This window comes from Tachyglossus aculeatus, chromosome 4, assembly GCF_015852505.1.
Source record: "Tachyglossus aculeatus isolate mTacAcu1 chromosome 4, mTacAcu1.pri, whole genome shotgun sequence".
NCBI classification, from domain to species: Eukaryota; Metazoa; Chordata; class Mammalia; order Monotremata; family Tachyglossidae; genus Tachyglossus; species Tachyglossus aculeatus.
The window spans coordinates 18,856,779-18,879,674 of record NC_052069.1 but is presented as its reverse complement, the minus strand read 5'-3'; the positions used below and the strand labels follow the sequence as shown (position 1 = coordinate 18,879,674).

Genomic DNA, 22,896 nt, shown 5'->3' with positions numbered 1-22,896 from the left:
AGGAGTTTACAGTCTACAGACCACATGAAACAACATGGTCTAGTGGAAAGTGCTCAGGGCTAGGCTCAGGAGTTGTGAGTTCGAATCCCAGATCCACTTATCTACCATGTGACTTTGGGCAAGTCACTTACCATCTCTATGCCTTAGTTTCCTCAACTGTTAAATAGGGATTAAATGCCCTTCTCCCTCCCCCTTAGTCCATGAGCCACATGTGGAATAGGGACTGTTTCTGATCTGATTATCATCATCATCATCAATCATATTTATTGAGCACTTACTATGTGCAGAGCACTGTACTAAGCACTTGGGAAGTACAAATTGGCAACATATAGAGGCAGTCCCTACCCAACAGTGGGCTCACAGTCTAAAAGGGGGAGACAGAGAACAAAACCAAACATACTAACAAAATAAAATAAATAGAATAGATATGTACAAATAAAATAAATAAATAGAGTAAAAAATATGTGCCAACATATATACATATATACAGGTGCTGGGGGGAAGGGACGGAGGTAAGATGGGGGGGATGGAGAGGGGGACGAGGGGGAGAGGAAGGAAGGGGCTCAGTCTGGGAAGGCCTCATGGAGGAGGTGAGCTCTCAGTAGTTCCTTGAAAGGAGGAAGAGAGCTAGCTTGGCGGATGGGCAGAGGGAGGGCATTCCAGGCCCGGGGGATGACGTGGGCCGGGGGTCGATGGCGGGACAGGCGAGAGCGAGGTACGGTGAGGAGATCAGCGGTGGAGGAGCGGAGGGTGCGGACTGGGCTGTAGAAGGAGAGAAGGGAGGTGAGGTAGGAGGGGGCGAGGTGATGGACAGCCTTGAAGCCCAGGGTGAGGAGTTTCTGCCTGATGCACAGATTGATTGGTAGCCACTGGAGATTTTTGAGGAGGGGAGTTACATGCCCAGAGCGTTTCTGGACAAAGATAATCCGGGCAGCAGCATGAAGTATGGATTGAAGTGGAGAGAGACACGAGGATGGGAGATCAGAGAGAAGGCTCATGCAGTAGTCCAGACGGGATAGGATGAGAGCTTGAATGAGCAGGGTAGCGGTTGGGATGGAGAGGAAAGGGCGGATCTTGGCAATGTTGCGGAGCTGAGAGCGGCAGGTTTTGGTGACAGCTTGGATGTGAGGGGTGAATGAGAGAGCGGAGTCGAGGATGACACCAAGGTTGCAGGCTTGTGAGACGGGAAGGATGGTAGTGCCGTCAACAGAGATGGGAAAGTCACGGAGAGGGCAAGGTTTGGGAGGGAAGACAAGGAGTTCAGTCTTCGACATGTTGAGCTTAGGTGGCGGGCAGACATCCAAATGGAGATGTCCTGAAGGCAGGAGGAGATGCGAGCCTGGAGAGAGGGGGAGAGAGCAGGGGCAGAGATGTAGATCTGGGTGTCATCAGCATTGATTGCACTGAATCAACACCAGGGCTTAGCACAGTGCATGGTACATAATAAGCACTCAACATATACCATAGTTATCAATTGTTAATTAGTAGATCTTGTTAGTGGACCACCCTGGTAGATTAAAAAGTCTGTGAAGATTAACTGGATATCAATGTGAACACACCCCAGGCTTCACAAACTATTATAAAGACATCGGAGGCTACTGAAGTTCAGAGTATTTGTGTTCAGCAACCTGAATCTCAGGCAGAGACTTCTTGGTGTGCCCCAATATTCCCAAATGCCGTTTTCTGTGAGCAGAATCACTTTTTGTTTGTTTGGTTGGTTTTTGTGGGATATGGGTGGGCAGGAGGATACCCCAAAGAAAACAAGCAGGACAAGGTAAAAGTTACACAGGGAAGATGAAGAAGTCACCCTGGTTGATTGCTTCGTATTTATTTCTTAATGAAGGCACACAGCTGGACCTTCATCTACTTTCCCTAAGAAGTTGAAGGTTTTGCTTCCTGGAATTTTTTTTTTAATTGGTAATTTGTGGGTGTTGGGAAAGAATCAAAGAGACATGGGGCCATGTCTAATTCCCACCTGTGTTTTCTCTCCCAGAGCTAAGTACAGTGTTTTATACACAGTAAACACTTAATCCCCTCTCAGGATCACACCTGGAGAATTTCCAGTACTCTACCAGTCTTGGCTATGGGTGGGAGAGTAAAGCAGAAGCCTAACCATTCCATTCCTAGCTTGGGCAATGCTAGTAAATGGAAGGCAATCTATTATAAGTCAAAACTCCCCTGTGCTGGGCAGCAGCAGCATGGGAGAGAGTCAAGGGCAGAGACTTGAATTTATTGTGCAGAAGGAGGCAGTGGTAAATCACTTCCATATTTTCACCAAGAAAACTCTATGGATCCACTATCAGAATGATTGCAGATGGACGTGAGGCTCTCTGGAAGAGGGATGAGTCCATGGTGTCACTATGAGTTAGATACGATTGGACGGCATAAGACAAGACAAGCACTTACTAGATACTTTTACTACTACATGGGAAGGGATAAATGAGAAGCGATGTGGCCTAGTGGAAAGATCATGGACCTGGGTTTTAATCCCAGCTCTGCAAATTGCCTGCTTTGTGACCTTGAACAAATCACTTAACTTCTCTGGTCCAAGTGTTCTTTATTTGTATAGTGGGGATTCAACACCTGCTCTTCCTCCTACTTAGACTGTGAGCCCCAAATGGGTAATAATAATTGTGGTATTTAAGTGTTCTCTATGTGCCGTGCACTGTACTAAGCTCTGGGGTGAATACAAGCAAATCGGGTTACAGTCCCTGTCCCGCATGGGGCTCACAGTCTTAATCCCCATTTTAGGGAGAGGTAACTGAAGCCCAGAGAAGTGAAGTGACTTGCCCGAGGCCACAGAGCAGACAAGTGGCAGAGCTGGGATTAGAACCCATGGCTTTCTGACTCTCAGACCTGAAATCTATCCTCTATACTGTGTAATTCTCTGTCAGGGGCTGTGCCCAATGTCATTACCTTATATCTACCCCGGCACTTGGACCATTGCTTGACACACAGTAAATGCTTAGCAAATGCCATAATTATTATAATGTTCCTCAGACAGCTATAATCCCCCAAATCAGAGTATTTTGAAAGCGAGAGAGAGGAAGGGCATAGGCAACAGTCATCACCATTTTCATCACTGCTACTTCTTGAGCATTCATTCATTCATTCAATCGTATTTATTGAGTGCTTACTGTGTGCAGAGCACTGTACTAAGCGCTTGGGAAGTACAAGTTGGCAACACATAGAGACGGTCCCTACCCAACAGTGGGCTCACAGTCTAGAAGGGGGAGACAGAGAACAAAATGAAACATATTAACAAAATAAAATAAATAGAATAAATATGTACAAATAAAATAAATAAATAGAGTAATAAATACGTACAAACATATGAGTGCATAGCACAGTACTAAGAACATGTCAAAGAACAACAGAAGGAAAACAAGTTTCTTGTTCTCCAGAAGCTTCCCATTTTGCTACCAATTTTACAACAGTTCTTTAGCTCTCAACCCCCCTACACTGAAAGTTGAATCCTCCTACTGAGATTTTTAGAAGGAATTTTCTTTGCTTTTTAATAGTGAATAAATAATATACACCCTGCTTTATAAAAATGTGATTGCTATTTTTGTTTTCAGTGACTGCAAAGAAAATAAAGGCATCTATACCTCCCTTCAACTAGATAACCTTTTCAATATCAGTGCATTTTTGAACATTAGTGTGGTAAGTAAATACAACTAAGTTTAAAATCGACTCTTTCCCCGGGATACATTTGCTTGCCAATTATAATTGGGTTAAGTGCTACCAATCAATTTTACTTCTTGAGCTCTTACAGTGTGCAGAGCACTGTACTAAGTGCTTGGGGGAATATCATATAACAGAGTTGGTAGACACATTCCCTACCCACAAGGAGCTTACAGTCTAGCGGGGGAGACAGACACTAATACAAATGAATAAGATGTGGCAATGTAAACAAGTGCTGAGTGTGGGGTAAATAAATGGGGCAAATCCAAGTGCAAGGGTGAAACAGAAGGGAGTGGGAGAAGAGGAAAAGAGGACTTGGGGATGGTCTTTTGGGGGAGATCATCATCATCAATCGTATTTATTGAGCGCTTACTGTGTGCAGAGCACTGTACTAAGCGCTTGGGAAGTACAAGTTGGCAACATATAGAGACAGTCCCTACCCAACAGTGGGCTCACAGTCTAAAAGGGGGAGACAGAGAACAAAACCAAACATACTAACAAAATAAAATAAATAGAATAGATATGTACAAGTAAAATAAATAAATAAATAGAGTAACAAATATGTACAAACATATATACATATATACAGGTGCTGTGGGGAAGGGAAGGAGGTAAGATGGGGGGATGGAGAGGGGAACGAGGGGGAGAGAAAGGAAGGGGCTCAGTCTCGGAAGGGAGATGTGATTTTAATGAGACTGTGAAGGTGGGGAAAGTGATTGTCTGTCAAATATGGAGAGGGAGCTCCAGACCAGAGGCAGGACATGTGTGAGGGATCGGTGGTAAGACTGACAAGATGGAGGTACAAAGAGCAGGGTGGCATTAGAGGAGCAGAGTGAATGCACTGGGTTGTAAGAAGAAATCAGTGACGTATGATAGGAGTGGGCAAAGTGATTGAATGCTTTAAAGCCAATGGTAAGAAGTTTCTGTTGGATGAAGAGGTGATGGGCAACCATTGGAGGTTCTTGAGGAGTGGGGAAACGTGGACTGAATGGTTTCGTAGAAAAATTAACCAGGCATCGGAGTGAAGCACAGACTCAAGCGAATAGAGACAAGAGGCAGGGGTATAAGCAAGAAATCAATACAGAAATCAAGGTGGGATAGGATAAGTGCTTGGATTTGTCACAGGCCACAAAGAGGTCTGAGCTACCGTCTGCAATTTGGAGTTCTTTTGGAGGGAAGCTCCACCTAAGTGGAGTGTGCGTTTGCATTACGTTGTTTGACTTCAAAGGAAGCAATTGTTTAAAGTTCTTTCAGAATGGATTCACCGCGAATGACTTTCTTGTCTTCAATTTCCAGTATACGGAAGACCTGTCCATTCGATTTGAAAGTATTAAAATAAATCTGAGCAATATAGTTCTGCTGGATGAAACAGGGAAAGAAAACCTTCTGAATTTCAGTTTTTCAGGAATAGACGGAATAGATTTTGCAGCCTACCTGGCTGAGGTAAGTTGACATTTTTAACTTTGATTTTAAGTCAGTAAGTCGTATTTACTGAGTGCTTGCTATGTGCAGAGCACTGTTACTAAGCACTTGGGAGGGTACGATATAATATGACAGACACATTCCCTGTCCAAAACAAGCTTACAGTGTAGAGGGAAGAAGTAATGGGGAAATACATTTTTCTTTAGAATTCAACATACTTGTATTGAAAATATATATTGCCAGTTTTGTAAATTATCTTACATTTTCTTTTCTTAGAATAGCCAAATATTAAACTTAGCTCATTTTCAGCCAGATCAGCCTTAATTTTGAAAGTTGTTGAAATTCTGTGCAGGTGGTGTGGGTTATCCCTCCGTCTAGGTTTCAGCTGTCCCCTGTCCTGTACTAAATAGGGTACTGGTTCACCTTTTCATCTGGAGTTTTTGTTTTCAAATGCTACCCCACCTCTGCCTCAGCTCTTAGCGCTGAGTGCCCTATCTTATAAGTGGTTCTTCTGCTAGCAGGGACGTAGGCTGGGAAATCTGTGGTCCTGAAGTAATGGAGTGAATTGAGATCAGAAACTATATAGGCTCTGTGAACTTTTGCAAACTTTTGCTCTGTTGCAGAGTTGGATGGCAAAGGTGTAACTGGCCCTTTCATTAGCTACCCTAGTAGCATAGTTTTAAAATCACTGTATTTTACATAATCACAAATCCATCCCATTCTTGGCTTAATATTCTGAACAAAGAGAGGTTGCCTCCTTTGCCATCCATCCTCTGGGATATAGATGTATGTCTAACATCCCTTACTTTTCCTCCCTGGTAGTTATTTACTTAATCCCTGAGCTGAAATGCCTCTCAAAGTAGGAACCCCAAACCCGATGATTTTTTAATTCATTTTTGGAATAACTATAAATGTGATTCTGATTGTTGGCTCATATCATTTAGGTCAATAAAAGCATAACAAAAGTGGATCTTTTATCATTTGCCAATGACTTAGAAGCAAGGGCAGAGCAATTGGTGAGTTGAAATAAGGCAACTCTACTGAAATCTGTTAAATATTATTCACCGCTGTCAACTTTCCTATGCTGTTTTAAGTAATACTAAAAAAGAGATTCTGATCACACCATCATCAATCGTTTGTACAAAAATATCCCCTGCAGCTGCTGTCATGATGCCTGATTCCCATTGAGACTTTTCAGTATTTTCAATATCATTGCTATTTGTTTTCTGAAGATGGAAATATCCTTCTGCTTGCACTGTTGCCACATTCCTAATTAGTCCTGTTGCCATTTCCCTAAAAGGCACTATAACTGTCACTTAATTAGTACTGTTTCCCCTTCATCTTCAGCTGAAAAATTCAGCTGTCCCTAAGCATGGTGAGAAAAGGGAATTGTAAAATTTAGAAATGTCACATTTATCACAAATTTGCCAGTGGAAGGCGTGAGGGGAGGACATTTCAGTTGTTAGCAGCCACCAGTGCAGCAGATGTCAGTTTACTTTTCACCTCTTTGAGGAAATGAAAACATTTGTAATTAGACATTTGAAATGCTTTACAAATTCATCAAAGTCATCATCATCAATAGCAGAGCACCAAGAGCTAATGAGGACATTTGCAGAGTTTTAGATATGGTGACCAAACACCCATCTCATTTAAAACTTCAGTAATTAACATTAATAGCACTGCGGTTCTTGAGCATTCTAAAGTAGTAGTGGGTCTGTACTGAAGATCTTACAGCATACAAATTTTCTCTTAAATACTTTTGGTAACAAGCAATGGAGGACCAAACATATGGAATTAGCTCAAATGAGAAAATATTTCAGAATAAAATAGCACTGTCAGAATTATACTTCATTTTCATTGCTGTTCTAATTGCGGTATCTCGTAAGCACTTATGTGCTAAGTACTGCGGTAGATGCGGGGTAATCAGTTCAAACATAGTCCCTGCCCACATGGGACTCACTGTCTAAGGGTGAAGGAGAAAAAGTATTTAGTCTCCGTTTTACAGATAAGAAAACTGAGGAACAGGGAAGTTAAGGTTCTTGATCAAGGTCACATAACGGAGGAAGTGGTGGAGCCGGGATTAGAACCCAGGTCACTGGGAGAAACAGCATGGACTAATGGAAAGAGCACGAGTCTGGGAATCAGGAGACCTGTGCTCAGTACCATGAATCAATCAATCAGTCAGTCGTATTTATTAAGCATTCACTGTGTGCAGAGCACTGTACTAAGTAAGCCCTTGGGAGAATACAATATAACAGAATCGGCAGACACGTTCCTTCCTTACAAGAAGCTTACAATCTAGAGTGTTTTGAGACCTTTCTGGACCCTGTGAGTCCTTGAAATAATAGGTGCAGCGGTTAATTTACCAGATAAAGGGCAACCCCTTATCACACAGTTGATATCCTCCATCTCAAAACCCTTCATCCCCAAGACCGGCTTTTCCAACCTGCAGAGGTGAGGACGGATTTTAAATGATGCCATATCCTATAGAGGTAAAACTCTTGGTCCATTTCTGTAGCTCATGTTGCTTCTGGTAGTTTCTATGTGATACTCAATGATGCTGAATCGTTTTATTTCACGTGTACATATATTCTATTCTATTTCGTTAATGATGTGCATATAGCTTTAATTCTATTTGTTCTTCCGATTTTGACACCTATCTACATGTTTTGTTTTGTTGTCTGTCTCCCCCTTCTAGACTGTGAGCCCGTTTTTGGGTAGGGACCGTTTCTATGTGTTGCCGACTTGTACTTTCCAAGCGCTTAGTACAGTGCTCTGCACACAGTAAGCACTCAATAAATATGATTGAATGAATGAATGAATTTTGCTCTAATTGCAGCCCAAAGGAGCTTTAGAAAATGCCCTTAAAGGACATGCAAACAGCATCAGAATGATTCATCGCCAGCAAGTCATTCCCATGGAGCAAGCAATGGTAAAGATTTTTCAAAAAATTCTGTGATTGCCTAATTTTTTTAAATTAAAACCTCTACTGTATAAATTTAGGGCGACACTGACAGTTTCGAATAATACTTCTCTCTTTTCACAAATTTTTAGTTTGGATTTTGAACAGCACCTCTTAAAATTAAGCATGATTGGTATTTTGAAATGGGAAAACTGTTATTTGCTAATTTTACAAGCTGGAAAGGTATCAGAGATCATTTAGATCTTTTTTTTCCAGGGACTCTTCATGTGCACATGTGTGTTTATGTATGTGTGTGTTCCTGCTGCTATTGAGCACCTCTCTTGGGCCCTCTCTGTTGTATCCTAGTAAAAGTGACCTATTTTGGGAGTAGGGGTGAGGGGAGAAGGAAGAGAGATATTACATTATCTTCTCCTCCCGTTGTTTCTATTTAAGTGTGAAGGAGTGTTGGGTGATTGGAAGAACCTGCTGAGAGTTCCTCAGGGTGTAAAGAAAACAAAAAAACATATTTTAAATGGTTTTCAAACTCTGAGGTAAAAATGGACTAGTGAAGAGATGTCATATTCCAGCCACCTCATTGAGTTATGAACTTAACCCTAAGCACTATTATCTTTGTCCAAATTGTTTAACGGAGCTGTCAAACTGGAATCAGAGCTACTTGCCGATAGCCTGCGGCATAGCACTGTGGGACTGGTGGAATTGGGATGTCAGAGCAGTAGGGATCTCCCTATTCCTCCCACATCCCAAAAGGCTTTTCTAGAGCAGTCTATCAGTTTCTACCCACAGAAATAACAACATGTACTATAGCATGGACGTTTTGCAGCTCCCTGTAACAGACACGCATTGAGCTTTACAAAACACTGTGAAGCAAGGTTCCTGATCTCCAAATGCCTAAAGTATGACGGTAAGCTTACAGATAGTTCCATAAATGCTGAAGAGATGAAGCTGGTGGCTCTGGCCAGGGATGGCAGGCATCACGTTATTCACAAAGTGAGTGGAGTTTGAGTTGTATTTAAAGGGGAAGAATGTCAGGAGGAGGAACTTCTCAAAACTGTTAGCTCATCCTCTAGACTGTAAGCGTGTTCTGGACAGGAAAGCTGTCTGTTTATTCTTGTATTATACAAGCTCTTAATACAGTGCTCCGCACATAGTACGTGCTCAATAAATATGATTGAATGAATGAATGATGAATGAATAAAAGCTGTGAGGAATTGCAGGAGTGCTTGTTCCTTTCTCTACCTGCTCTCCTCCTCTGTTCTTCATTTTGTTCCTCTTTCTCAGCCCCATCCCCCTCAACAATCTTATTTCCCTGGCCTGGCTCTTTCCTTCCTAGGATCCTCTTGCTCCTACTTTTTTGAGCAATTACTTTCACTGAAAGCAGAGAAGCAGCCAGTTAAGTTCCTGTTTAGTCTTTGTTGCTTTTCAATCAAATAGTCACCTTTTTAGAGCTCAAACAGCACATATGCATCAACAAGCCATTTTTTTGTCACTAAGAAGATGTGGAAGCTGCCCTTTAGGAGCATATATATTTATCTTAAATGTGGTAGACTCCACACCCTTTAAAATATCTCCACATACGCATTGTGAGGAGCCAGATGACTTGCAGCCAAAGTTGATGTATTGAAATTAATGGCAGTGGGGCTGGGAAGAGATTCATAACTGTTTGCTATAGGTTCCCAAATATTCAGCACTGAAGCACCCGAAGGAGTTTAAATTCAAATTATGGAAAGAGGGAAACAGTAATTCACATTACACAAAAAATACCCACTGTGATAATACAGACATGTTTCATAGATAATAGAAGTTTTAAAATGGTGTGCTCAAGTCAAGGATGCAGGTAACTAATGTGGCCAGGGAGTAGAGACCAGAGTGCAAAAAAGACCAGCAGTAGTTTACCCTACTCCATTAAAGCTCCCATTCTCAAACACATCAGGGATTGTAAGGCCTTTTCCTCTTGGGAAATCCAGTTCTCTCAGGGAGATTTTCCTGTTTCCTTTCTGGGTTTACCATCAGTCCCTTAACTCCACCTCCAAGTTGGAAAGTTAACAAAAAGCCAATCAGCCTCTCTCCCTTGTCCATCCCTTCTCCAACCTATTCCTTTCAACTTCCAAGGTCCTGTCTGAAGATACCTTCCCTCCCCTTCCCTCAGTAGTAACGCTTTCAGCTCTTTGTGCTACTGGTTGGAGAGGAGGAGGGAAACAGAGAAAAGCAGGCACTCTCTCTTCCCCACCCTCCCACCAAAACCTACACTCCCTAGCAGATTTCCACTTTGAGCACATGGTGGGGAAATGGGGCATTTCTCTCCTATTTAGCTCTTAATTATTTTCAAATTCTTTCTTTTTCTCCAAACTGACTGTCAAGAAATATGTTAAAGCTAGGGTAAGTGCTTTATTTTCTACAACACCAACATTGTACAGTATTTTGGAAGCCTTTCTCCATATTTTCTCTTCCTTTTCATCTCTCCTCATTTTTTCTTTGAACCTTATCAGTTCTCTGACTACTAAACAACTTATACCTACTCTGAAGTTTTACTAAAAGTTGCATTTCCTTTTTCTCACCCCTCAACAAAATAACTGATAATCAGCTGCTCACAATTACGCTATTTTCAAAAAGAACGCTAGCCTGCACTTTTTCTAAAATTTTGGAGCTAGAAGTAATTTTGTTAAGCTAAAATCTTTTATTGTAGTCAACCACTTCCATTCAAGTTCAGCTACTTTGCTACCACTATTGCTGTGCAGCATTAAAATAATGATTGTTAAAAACTGGACAGTCAGATGTTCAAGACAAAAAAGAAAGATAATTTTATTTGCTTGTAATGATGTAAAAATATTTTCTTTTTTAACTAGAGCACTTTAAATCAAAGCATTAGATTATTACAGAAGACAGCGACAGAACTTACGGTATGTTTTTTAGTTTCTCTTTTATTTATTCCATTTTACCATGTGACTCACAGAATTGCATATATATATATATATATATATATATATATATATATAATACAAAGGTGACCATTCAAAAAGTTCATTTAATTGTACTAGATGAGTGAGGAAGGGACGCTATATTGTGTAAACACATGATTTGACTTTGGGGAATTTTTCACTTTTTTGTGTGAATTTGGAGTCCAACATTTTAGTTATAATTTGTTTCATGGGAAGCAGTGTGGCCTAGTGGAAAGAGCATGGCTTGTACCTGAGTTCTAATCCGGGCTTTGTTGCTTCTCTCCAATGTGATCTTGGGCAGTCATTTTAACTTCTTTCTGCCTCAGTTTCCTCATCTGTAAAATGAAGATTAAATCCTATCCCTCCTAAATAGATTCGAGAACTTAGTGTACAGTGCTTTGCACACAGTAAGTGCTCAATAAATATGATCAAGTGAATTAGATTGTGAGTTCCTTGTGGGTTAGGGACTGTGTTCTCTTTGATTATCTTGTATCTACCCAAGCCCTTAGTACAGTTCTTGGTACATAGAAAGCACGTAACATATACGATAATAATAGTAATTATTATTTGCTCATAATTAGTACCAGAACTAACCCTAGCTGAATCACTCATTTAACACTTTTATGTATTCTCTCTCACCCACAAACAAGCATGAAAACAAGAGGGACGGTCGTCTTATAGGCTGAAAATGTTCCTTGGATTATAGAACATCCCAGAAACCTTTCAATGTTGAATGAGCCTAGATGAAGCAGCAGATGAGCCAGTAAGACAGGTGCTACTTGTGCCATCCTCCACAACTTTTAGTGCTCTGAGCAGCCCTGATCACCTGGTCCTACAATATGCCTAGATCAATGCCCTGTCTGAATCCTCTTCAGCTAACCGGGGAAACGGGCGTTGGTTGTAGGAGGGGGACAAACTCAAAGACTAGTTCTTGTTCAGGATCATCCTGAGGGTGATGCCTTGGGATTAGAGGGGTCAGTGCCAAGGCTGACTGAATGAAATATCTTGGGAAAGCTAGAGTAGTGCATGATCATTAAGTACGCTAGGATACCAAATTGGATTGGGAGGTTAGTGTTGTGGAGAAGATTAGTGTTCAGCGTGATTTTAATGAGCAAATTAAGTAGGAGGGAACAAAAAGGATTTCATTTAATAGACAAAAGCATGTAAAAATTACTTAAAGAATGCCTACATAGATAAATACAAGGTTCAGAAAGATTATCTTATATCTGAAGGTTATCTGGAGGCCATATTTTAAATCACAGTAATATAAATACGGGAGTTACATGTTAAAAAGAGTTCAGTGCATAGGAATCATCACTTAATCCTTACTCTTTGATAGGGCATTCCTCTAGAGTATAGTTAGAGTTAGTAGTGGCTATAGTATCTATCAAACACTTACCAGTGCTTAGAACAGTGCTTGGCACATAGTAAGCACTTAACACATACTATTATTATTATTATTATTACCATGTCCCAAATGCTATGCTAAGAACAGATATAGATACAAATTCAACAGATCAGACACAGTCCCTACCCTACCCAAGGCTGACTATCTAGGTAGAGGATAGAATTCAAGTTTCAGCTATGCAATTCAGGCGTAATATGTAGATCTCAAAGAAGATCCCGAAGAGAGCAATAATACCTACCTATATTTCCCTCTATAAGTTTGTTGTTATTGTTAACATCCACAAATATATTTTGGTATAGTGAAAACAGGATGGGTCTGGGAGCAAGACCTGGGTTTTAGATCCAGGTGTGTTATTGGTCTGCTGTGTGACCTAGGATAAGCCATTTAACCTCTCTGATTCTATTTCCTCATCCGTAAAATGTGGATAATGCTAGCCTCTACCTTTCCACGAGGGGTGTGTAGTGAGGAAAAAATGAGAAATTATGAGGAAGCTTATTTTAGTATTAGGATTATTTATCCCTGGAACACACTTATGCGTTAGGGCTAGTGTGAGGGAGAGCATAGGAAAAAAGGAGGTGTAGAAACAGTGTGGCCTAATGAATAGAACATGAGCTTGGGAGTCAGAAGGGTCTGTTTTCTAATTCTGTCTCTGCCACCTGTCTGTTGTGTGACCTTGGGCAAGTCATCAGCACTTAGAACAGTGCTTGGCACATAGTAAGCGCTTAACAAATACCATTATTGTTATTTAACTTATCTGGCCTCAGTTGTCTTGTTTGTAAAATGGGGACTGTGAGCCCCATGTGGGACAGGACTGTGTCCAATCTGATTAATTTCTACCTACCTCAGCACTTAAGACAGTGCTTGGCACATAGTAAGAACTTAACAAGTACCATAATTATTATTCATATTATTAATAGTTGTCTGACAGTGTTTCCAGCCATCCAGTAGGTGTCTTACACAGTGGTGCCCATTCTGTGGAGGTAATGGAGGTCTTTGTGGGCAGGGAATGTGTCTGTTTATTGTTGTATTTTACCGTTCCAAACACTTAGTACAGGGCTTTGCACTCAGTAAGTGCTCAATAAATGAGTGAATGAATGAAAGAATTAACGAATGGTCTCCCTGGTAGTTTTTTGAGCTGAACTCCCAGACTTGCAAATGCCATGTTTTTGACAAAACCTGAGAGTTCCCTATCAGGTTTCTCCACCATGATTGAGTGAACTGTCTTCCCTCGCCTCCGCCCACAGCATACTCTGCACGCTGGGTTGTGTACAAAAACCAGTGCTGAGCCTTCTTAGCTCCTCTTGTCTGGGGCTGAATAAAACACCCAGTAACTGAAGCCTCACCTCCTTCTATGCTCTTGCCCACCATACCACTCTGAGGGTGAGCAACATGCCTTTCCTGCCCTCCAGTTTGCTCTGTGCTTCTGACACTCTGCCCATCAAGGAACCAATGCTGGATCCCTTCCACACCATTGAAGAGACCCCATGCTTCCCTGCTTTCCACCACCACAGCAGGAAAGGCAACAGCACCTGTAGCATGAGGCCTCATGCAGCCTCGGGAAAGCTACGGTCTGTGCTCAGTAAATATGACTGAATGAATTAATTCATTCACCTATTTATTCAGATGGTATTGACACCTGTCTACTTGTTTTGTTGTCTGTCTCCCCCTTCTAGACTGTGAGCCCGTCGTTGGGGAGGGACAATTTCTATATGTTGCCAATTTGTACTTCCCAAGTGCTTAGTACAGTGCTCTGCACACAGTAAGCGCTCAATAAATATGATTGAATGAGTGAATGTAGAAACCATTGTGGCCACGGATATGCCATGGACTTTGAATCACAAGGAGCCCGAAATTCTGCTTCTCTAGCTACAGCTCCCTACTCACTTTTTTAAAATGTGGGGTACTGGGTATTTGTCCTTGTATACTATGCCATTTCAGTGTTTTATTGTTTCATTCCTACTGATGTGTCTGTCGTCAGTCCTCTCCCCGACCTATATTCATAGATCGTGAGCCCCTCAAGTGACAGGATCTATGTCTAATTAACAATAATGATAATAATAATTATGGTATTTGCTAATCACTTATTATATGCCAAGCACTGTTTTAAGCACTGGGGTCGATACAAGGTTACCAGGTTGTCCCACGTGGGGCTCACAGTCTTAATCCCCATTTTACAGATGAGGCAACTGAGGCACAGGGAAGTTAAGTGACTTGCCCAAAGTCACACACAGCTGGCAAGTGGTGGAGCCAGGATTAGAACCCATGACCTCCAAGCCCGTGCTCTTTCCACTAAGCCACACTAATTCTCTCAGTGCTTAGTACAGTGCTCTGCACACAGTAAGCATTTAATAAGCATTATTACTAACACTAGGTCTGAAAAGTTCCAAAATGGCAGTCTTCTAATCTATTGATGGTCTCACTCCCAATCCTCACTAAAAAAAAACCATGTTTCATTTTTGTCCTGGAGCTTAAAATGAAAAGTTAGCATCTCTGTTGAAACTCAAAGATAAACACACGAATCTATCACATCATACACTCGTAGTGGCATCTCTAGGTCCTTTTTAAGTTCTTTTTTCTTCCAGGTGAAAGTATCCCAGGTGATTGCCAGTGTGGATGCTGCTCAGTTACTCATTAACAACAATGCATCCTTCATTATCATTCAGGTAATTTTTTTTTCTTTTTTTTTTCCAGTTTCTTAAGAACTTGTGTTTAAACAAATTATTTCATAACCCTAATTGTCTCCAAAACTCTTCTAGGAAACCAAGAAGTACATGGGTACAATAATAGGTTACTTTGAGCAGTACGTTCAATGGGTCAAGGATTCAGTGAGTACCATATCTATCGGATACGTCATATCTTTGAGGTATATTGTGATGCAGATAAATGTAATTTGAGGAATCTGGAATGATACATTCAGCACTTAGAACAGTGCTTCGCACATAGTAAGCGCTTAACAAATACCATCATTATTACTATACATTAGAAATAGAACAACTCATATGGTGAATGAAGGCAACTTTAGGTCAAAATAAAGGAACATGCTGTATTAAATGACATACTGTTTGTTCTAAAGCAGTGAAAATCTGATTTTGTTCTAGGATATCACATTAAGCTCAGTGTGTTGTACTCTCCCAAGCGCTTAGTACAGTGCTCTGCACACAGTAAATGCTCAATAAATATGAATGAGTGAACGAATAGATCTGAGGTTTGTTAATCCCCTCTAGACTGTAACCTCATTATGGGCAGGGAATATGTCCCTAACTTTGTTGTATTATACTCTTCCAAGCACTTACTACAGTGCACTGCACATAGTAAGAGCTCAGTAAATACAATTTAATGTAAGCTCATTATGGGCAGGGAATATGTCTGTTTATTGTTGTGTTGTACTCTCCCAATCCCTTAGTCCAGTGTTCTGCACACAGTAAGTGCTCAATAAATGCGATTGAATGAATGGATGAATTGCTTCACCTACCACTCCCACAAAGGAATGGTGTCCAGGAAACCTTTGCTGTTTGGCTTCTTTCAGTTAAACCACTGGTTTTCTATTTGCCCATCATGTTTTCTCCTCAGATTGGTTTCCCCAGGCAGGGTCTGATTGGTGGCCCAGTCTGCGTGTTGATTCCCAGGGACATAATCCCCTCCGGTTTTCAACCCGAGAGGGCGGGTACGGTGGGCATTGAAACTGTGAGTCCCATGTGGGACAGAGTCGGGGTCTAACCTGATTAGTTAATATCTACCCCAGCACTTAGAATAGTGTTTAACACATCATAAGCACTTAACTACTGTCATTATTGTTATTTGCCCAGCAAAGTTGTCCCTAGCAGAAGTCCAGAGTTTGGGACACTCTAAGCCTCGTCTCTCCCATGCTCCAGGCCAGTAGAGAAGAGGAAAAAGTAATACAGTCTGACAAATTCTCCATCTAGGGCATGATACCCCATAGAGAATAGTCCAAAAAGAACAATCCTTTTTCAGAACACTTTGAGTCCAATGAGATATTTCAGGTTGGGAGAAGGTGAGAGAATTCTCCATGTTGAGAGAGTGATATATAATCATATAAAGTAGCACACCAGAATCTAACCCATTTGTCTTAAGATGACTAAAACATGTCGCTCTTTTCATCTAATCTTTTGCTTAGATAACCATGGATGTGGCAGCCTGCAAACCTATTGCAAACATAGTTGATACTGCAGTGGAAATATTTCTGTGCAGCTATGTGACTGACTCTGTGGTAAGAGACTTTTTTTTCAAAATTTAGGATCCAAATAAAGTGTGTTTGCACATATTTATAAATAGCTTGTTCCTGGAGCTACATGGCTTCCTTAACAGACCAGACAGATTAAAAAAAAATAACTAGAAGGAAATCACTGTCCCTTCCCCCAAAACTTAATTTGGGAATCTCAAAGCCTGTAGGCATGAGAAAAACAGCATGGCTTAGTGGATAGAGCATAATCCTGGGAGTCTGAAGGAGCTGGGTTCTAATGCTGTCTCTGCTGTGTGACCTTGGGCCTTGACCTAGAGAAGCAGCGTGGCTCAGTGGAAAGAGCACAGGCTTTGAAGTCAGAGGTCATGGGCTCAAATCCCAGCTCTGCAGACTGTCAGCTGTGTGACTTTGGGTAAGTCACTTCACTTCTTTGTGCCTCAGTTACCTCATCTGTAAAATGGGGATTAAGACTGTGAGCCCCCGTAGGACAACCTGATCACCTTGTAACCTCCCCAGTGCTTAGAACAATGCTTTGCACATCATAAGAGCTTAATAAATGCCATCATTATTATTATTATTATTGGGCCTGTCACTTCTTCTTTGGACATCCATTACCTTCTCTGTAAAGTGGGGATTTAGATTGTGAACCCCATGTGGGACAGGGACTGTGTCCAACCTGATTACCTTGTATGTACCCCAGCGTTTGGAACAGAGCTTGTCACATAGTAAGCGCTTAACAAATACCATAAAATAAAGAGGGAGAGAGTGCAAATATTCAATCTTTTAGTAGGATTGATGTCTATGATCATTGAGAAAGGTACCCCATATTTGATGAAGATAATGAAACTTGGGCTGTGCATTCTCTCAGGCCAGCCTAATCAGTCAAATAATAGTGCTTATTGAGTGTTTACTGCATACAGAATGTCATACTAAGTGCTCAGGAGAATGAAATGCAAGGGGGTTGATAGGCACAATCCCTACCCTCAAGGTGCTTAGAATCTAGAGGGGGAAATAACTGATAGGGAAAAGCAGCAAAGCAGCCCAATACAAGACTATGAACGTAAGTGTTGTGGGGCTGAAGGTGGGGTGAATATCAAGTGCTTAAGGGGTACAGATCCAAAAGCATAGGCGACACAAAAGAAAGGGCAAGTACAGTGCTAAGCGCTTAGTACAGTGCTCTGCACACAGTAAGCGCTCAATAAATACGATTGATTAAATGTGGGCTAAATCAGGGAAGGCCTCTTGGAGGAGATGTGATTTTTTAGGAAGCCTTTGAGAGTGGGAAGAGTGGTGGATTGGTGGGTTGTTGGATTGGGAGGAGGAGAGCATTTTAGGATGGAGAAATGATCTGATCAAGAGGTTGCTGTTGAAATAGATGAGATCGAGGAACAGCATGTAGGTTGGCATTAGAGGAACAAAGTTTTTTGGCTGGCTGTAATCAGAGAGGTAAGGTATGCAGGCCACAGCTGACTGAGTGCTTTAAAGCCAGTGGTACGGAGAGTCTTTTTGTTGTGGAGGTGGATGGGCATCACTGGAGGTTCTCGAGGAGTGGGGAGATTCGGAATGAGCATTAAATTTAGAAAAATAATCCAGGCAGAGGAGTGAAGTGTGGACAGGAGGAGATTAACAGAGGAAGGTCAGTGAGAAGCCTGGTGCAGTCATCAAGGTGGGATATAAGTCCTTGGATAGTAATAACTGTGGTATTTATTAAGTGGTTATTATGTGCCAAGCACTGAAGTATGTGCTGGGGTAGATCCTCATTTTGCAAAGGAGGGAACTGAGGCACAGAGAGATTAAATGACTTCCCCAAGGTCACACAGCAAACTAGTGACAGAGCTTAAATCAGCAAAGAAGCAGGATGGAGAGGAAAGGGCAATTTCTAGAAATATACTTCAGCTATCAGCTGTTAACTATTAGTAAGATAACCATCCAGGTTCTCTTCTCCCTTTAGTCACTGAGGAGCATGCTTCTTTTTCCACAGAAAGTCTTTATTAAGGAACCACTCTTATTACCCAAAAAGAGATATTTCTCAACATTGAGGCCTAAAAAGATCAAAATACAATGTCAGGAAAATGAAGGAGTTAACTATCAATGTTTTGAGAACATGGGATTTACAGCATGCCCAGCAGAATACCAAGTATTAGAAAGAAGTGGAATAATAGATATTTTGGAGATTCAGTCTGGTATAATCATATAAGTTAGTTACTAGTGACCTTAAAGAAGCTTCATAAAACATGGCAAGAAGAAATACCTGGGAAATATTGATTTGCTTCCTTTGATAACATAAAGACCTGTGTAAGAATGAATTTCTTGGATTTTGTTGTTTTGTAGAATAGCTTCTGGTTTGGTTTGGGAGGATCTACAATATTTTTAATTCCTGCCATCATCTTTGCGGTAAAATTATCCAAATACTACCGCAGAATGGATTCAGAAGATGTGTATGATGAGTAAGTATCCTTCTTTAAATGAAGGCTATGATATCTTTTGAAACATATTGGCAAAATGGGTATCCTAATCGCTACAAAAGCAATTTAAGATTACTGGGAGTTGTCACGTTATGTGTAATTTTAAGTGGAGTTACCTTCAGAGAGCTGTCAGAAGATATTATTAGTGCCCTTTCCTTGGTGACTTGCTTCTTCATGCTTGACCTTCTCTGCCTCCTTAACTCTTCCTTTCTTTCTTATTTGCAGTTCTTCTGTCTCAGGAACTTGGCATTTTACTTTATGATAACTGTTTTTACTGGGTTTCATATTTTTTTTCCACACACGCTAGTCCTTGTTGAGTAAATCTGCCTTGTATTTCTATTTCACTAGAGCATCTCAGCTTTTGTTTTTCCTTTGGTTTGCACATAAATAGTTCAGGAGTCCATCCTAGTCAACAGCTGCTACCATTGCTAGTATTTAATAAAAAAATAATTTCATTTCCCTTTTCTTATATTTTGTAGTGTTGAAACTGTACCCATGAAAAAGTAAGACTTTTTTTAAACTAGTACTTGTTCAAATGTTTTACTAATATGGGGGATTTCTGCTATTAAACCTTGGGCTCTTCATTACCATATTGCACCTTGATGTTTTAAAAATAAAAATAGAGATGTCCAAATGAGCATAAATGAAATCTGAAGCCTAATGTTAACCAAGGTTCTCTTAAATATGTGTATTTTGAATGTTTGAAAAATGATGTGTAAATGCTATGGTGGTGGTGGTTGGTGGTAATTTTTAAAATATTATTCATAAAGATCTATCTTTTTACTTGTTATTTAGATATGATTTTTTTGCCAGAACTTCCATTTTCCATTTTACATTGTCTTTGTAGCCCATGTTGTAAATATTTCATCTTGGAGGTAACATAGTCTTTTCGGTATATTTATTTTGTTACAGTATGGAAAATGGTAATAATGGTTATCATAAAGATCATTTATATGGTATTCCCAATCCTGTTATGACAAGGTAAACCAAAAGTCTGAAATTGCATGTTTTTCACTAGTGTGATGCTATTTATTTTAAGTTATGCATGTTATTAAAATATTTTAAGTTATTTTTTGCATGTTTCCTACTCTATAATTTGTGGTTGGCTAAAAAATTATATGCTGTATGTAGCATCAGATGCTGTAACATTTTTTAAATGCTTTAGTGCACTTTTTTCCAGAGATGGATTCCATTTGTTTTTACTGAATTACTGCTAAAGTCCTGTGTACTGCAGACTAAATACCATGAAGTGCATGCAATTTCTTTCTTGAATTTTTGAACACCAAGTAAAACAGTTGCAACAAGTTTTCTAAACTTCATAAAATTGTGTTTGAGAGAGAAGGCTTTGAAGGATTTTGTTTAAATATTTTATAGTGTAGAGCTGAATAGGCTTGAATAGTTTGAGCAAGAATCAGTCCTGTGTTTTCAGAAAACAGCTAAAAAAAATCCCATTTCCTAGATTTTAGATGATTTGTGAAATGTTTAGTGCAACTAGTCAAAACATGCCTATTTTAAAACCTTTAAATGTGTTGCTATGGAGTTTTTAAAAAGCAATATGGATAATTGTGGTATGTAAGTGCCTACTATATGTCAAGCACTGTACTAAGTGTTGGGTAGATACAAGATAATCAGTCCTCACATGGGGTTCATAGCCTAAGTAGGGCGAACAGGTATTGAATCTCCATTTTGCAGATAAGGTAACTGAGGCACAGAGAAGTTAAATGACTTGTCCAGGGTCATACAGCAGGTGACAGATCAGGATTAGAACCCGGGTCCTCTGACTCCCAGACTTGTGTTTTTTCCACATGGCATAAAACACAGCTTTATTGTGTGGCTGATAGGGAACAGCAATATGTTTGGAGTCTAATCTCAAATAATATGAATTATTCTTACCTGTTTTAAAATCAGGAAAAGAGGAAGGTTTTAGCCTATGCAATTCTTATAGTTTTCAATTCAGTCACTACTTTTTCATTGACATTTTAGGAAATCCTAACCTCTGAGGGCCCCTGTTTCTGCAATAAAACTGTCAATCACAATTTTCTTTAACAGAGACTGCTAGGTTCTAGATACTCTATTTGAGTTTGAGCATGAACAATCTTTTCTCGTAACAGTTATATTTGCAATACTTTCACCCGAATAGCCTGTCTGCCTATGAAAACCCCAAGTAAATTTCCACAATCCTCAGTCTCTCAAAATTAGGTCAAGTTTTCTGTGATCTGAGGTCAGAGTTTACTGAAGCCCAATTGGTGCTCCATCTTCTTTCTGACCATCTGGTCATCTTCCTTGCATGAAATGAAATCTCAAAAATCAGAAGAGAATTACTAGCTTATATTCCATCTGGACACATTTTTTTATTATGACAAAAAAGTCTTGAAGGCACTCCCCAGTCCATACAAACTGAAATTACACAAATATGCTAGAAAACTTTGATAAGGGGATTCAAACTACCATTCTTACTTAATAGAAAGGTTAAATATGATTGAATGAATGAATAGAAGCACTGAATAGGCAGCTATTTAGTACATTGAACCTTAATGCAAGCCTTTGTAAGAGTCTGCTTACACAGTGTTTACTACTACTGTATCAAACTGTATCCTTGGTACTGGGAAATGATGCATGTAGAACATATGATAGCATAAATTCAAAGGATGCAAAGAAGGCTGTAGACTACTAAAATTATGTTCCAGGAAAGGGTGAGTCAGTGCTAACTGGCAGGATGAGATGGAGTTACATTTAATTTGACAGAAACACTTTCATGACAGACTCCTTGGTCTACATCTGTTGAGTTCTTGCCATGGAGCTAGTGAAATTTGTGAGCTTTAATGAATGGGAACTTCAGTTTTATGTGTTGGGATGTATTTTTTGAAAAACTATTTCTTCCTCTTGCAGGTACACAGAGTTTCTCAGTAACTTTAACTTGTCCCTAGTGAGGAAATGACTATTTGCAGGCACCTAGAAGAAACATATGGGATAGGTTGCAGATGTAGTCATAAAATAAAAATATTTTCTCTTCACAACACAATTTTTGCTTTCATTTCTACCATAGAATTTCCCTGTCTTGAAATTATAGTAGAATGGTTTGGTTTTCCCCATGAGTCCTGGTACTTTATTACTTTATCTTTCCTGGAATTAGGCCTCCCACACTGAGCCTGGTAGTTTCTCCTATAGATCGCTAAAGTTGCAATCTTTGTGAAGATAGTAACATTTTCAGGGACTAAATGGTTCAGGTATTAATGCCTTGGACATGGAGGGAAATGTTTGCAAGTGTTCTCTTCTGGTTCAGGAAAGTGATTAGATTAGGCAGCAGGTTTTCTGAGACTGTTTTCCTTCTGTTTGCAGAACTGTTGAAGGTTGATGGCCTTAGCTTGCTATTCAAAGATCTCAGGGAAGCAAGAGGCCAGACTCTGAAAAGATACAAAATAACAATAATAATAATAATTCTGGTACTTGTTAAGCACTTATTCATTCATTCATTCATTCGTATTTATTGAGCACTTACTGTGTGCAGAGCACTGAACTAAGTGCTTGGGAAGTACAAGTTGGCAACATGTAGGGACGGTCCCTACCCAACAGTGGGCTCACAGTCTAGAAGGGGGAGACAGACAACAAAGTAAAACATGTAGACAGGTGTTGAAACCGTCAGAATAAATAGAATTATAGCTATATGCACATCATTAACAAAATAAATAGAATAAAAAATATGTACAAGTAAATAGAGTGATAAATCTGTACAAATATATACAAGTGCTGTGGGGAGGGGAAGGAGGTAGGGTGGTGGGGGGATGGGGAGGAGGAGAGGAAAAAGGGGGCACCGTCTGAGAAAGCCTCCTGGAGGAGGTGAGCTCTCAGTAGGGCTT

General features: G+C 40.2%; 1 protein-coding gene across 14 annotated transcripts in view; it reads left to right on the top strand.

The window, feature by feature from the left end:
* The window catches only part of PROM1 (prominin 1), a 176,820-nt gene that overhangs the window by 148,101 nt on the left and 5,823 nt on the right, over positions 1-22,896 (top strand). For 4 of the 14 annotated variants that reach the window (XM_038745154.1, XM_038745153.1, XM_038745156.1 and 1 more), the window contains 13 exons: positions 3,579-3,663; positions 4,981-5,127; positions 6,051-6,122; positions 7,946-8,038; positions 10,388-10,405; positions 10,873-10,926; positions 14,956-15,036; positions 15,130-15,198; positions 16,509-16,601; positions 18,906-19,021; positions 19,519-19,542; positions 19,952-20,020; positions 21,929-22,026. In XM_038745154.1, the coding sequence (XP_038601082.1) occupies positions 3,579-3,663; positions 4,981-5,127; positions 6,051-6,122; positions 7,946-8,038; positions 10,388-10,405; positions 10,873-10,926; positions 14,956-15,036; positions 15,130-15,198; positions 16,509-16,601; positions 18,906-19,021; positions 19,519-19,542; positions 19,952-20,020; positions 21,929-21,977 (970 nt within the window). In that variant the 3' untranslated portion in view covers positions 21,978-22,026. Of the gene's footprint in view, positions 1-3,578; positions 3,664-4,980; positions 5,128-6,050; positions 6,123-7,945; positions 8,039-10,387; positions 10,406-10,872; positions 10,927-14,955; positions 15,037-15,129; positions 15,199-16,508; positions 16,602-18,905; positions 19,022-19,264; positions 19,443-19,518; positions 19,543-19,951; positions 20,021-21,928; positions 22,028-22,896 lie in introns of those variants that run through there. The other 10 variants (XM_038745167.1, XM_038745165.1, XM_038745159.1 and 7 more) reach the window with 9 other exon arrangements.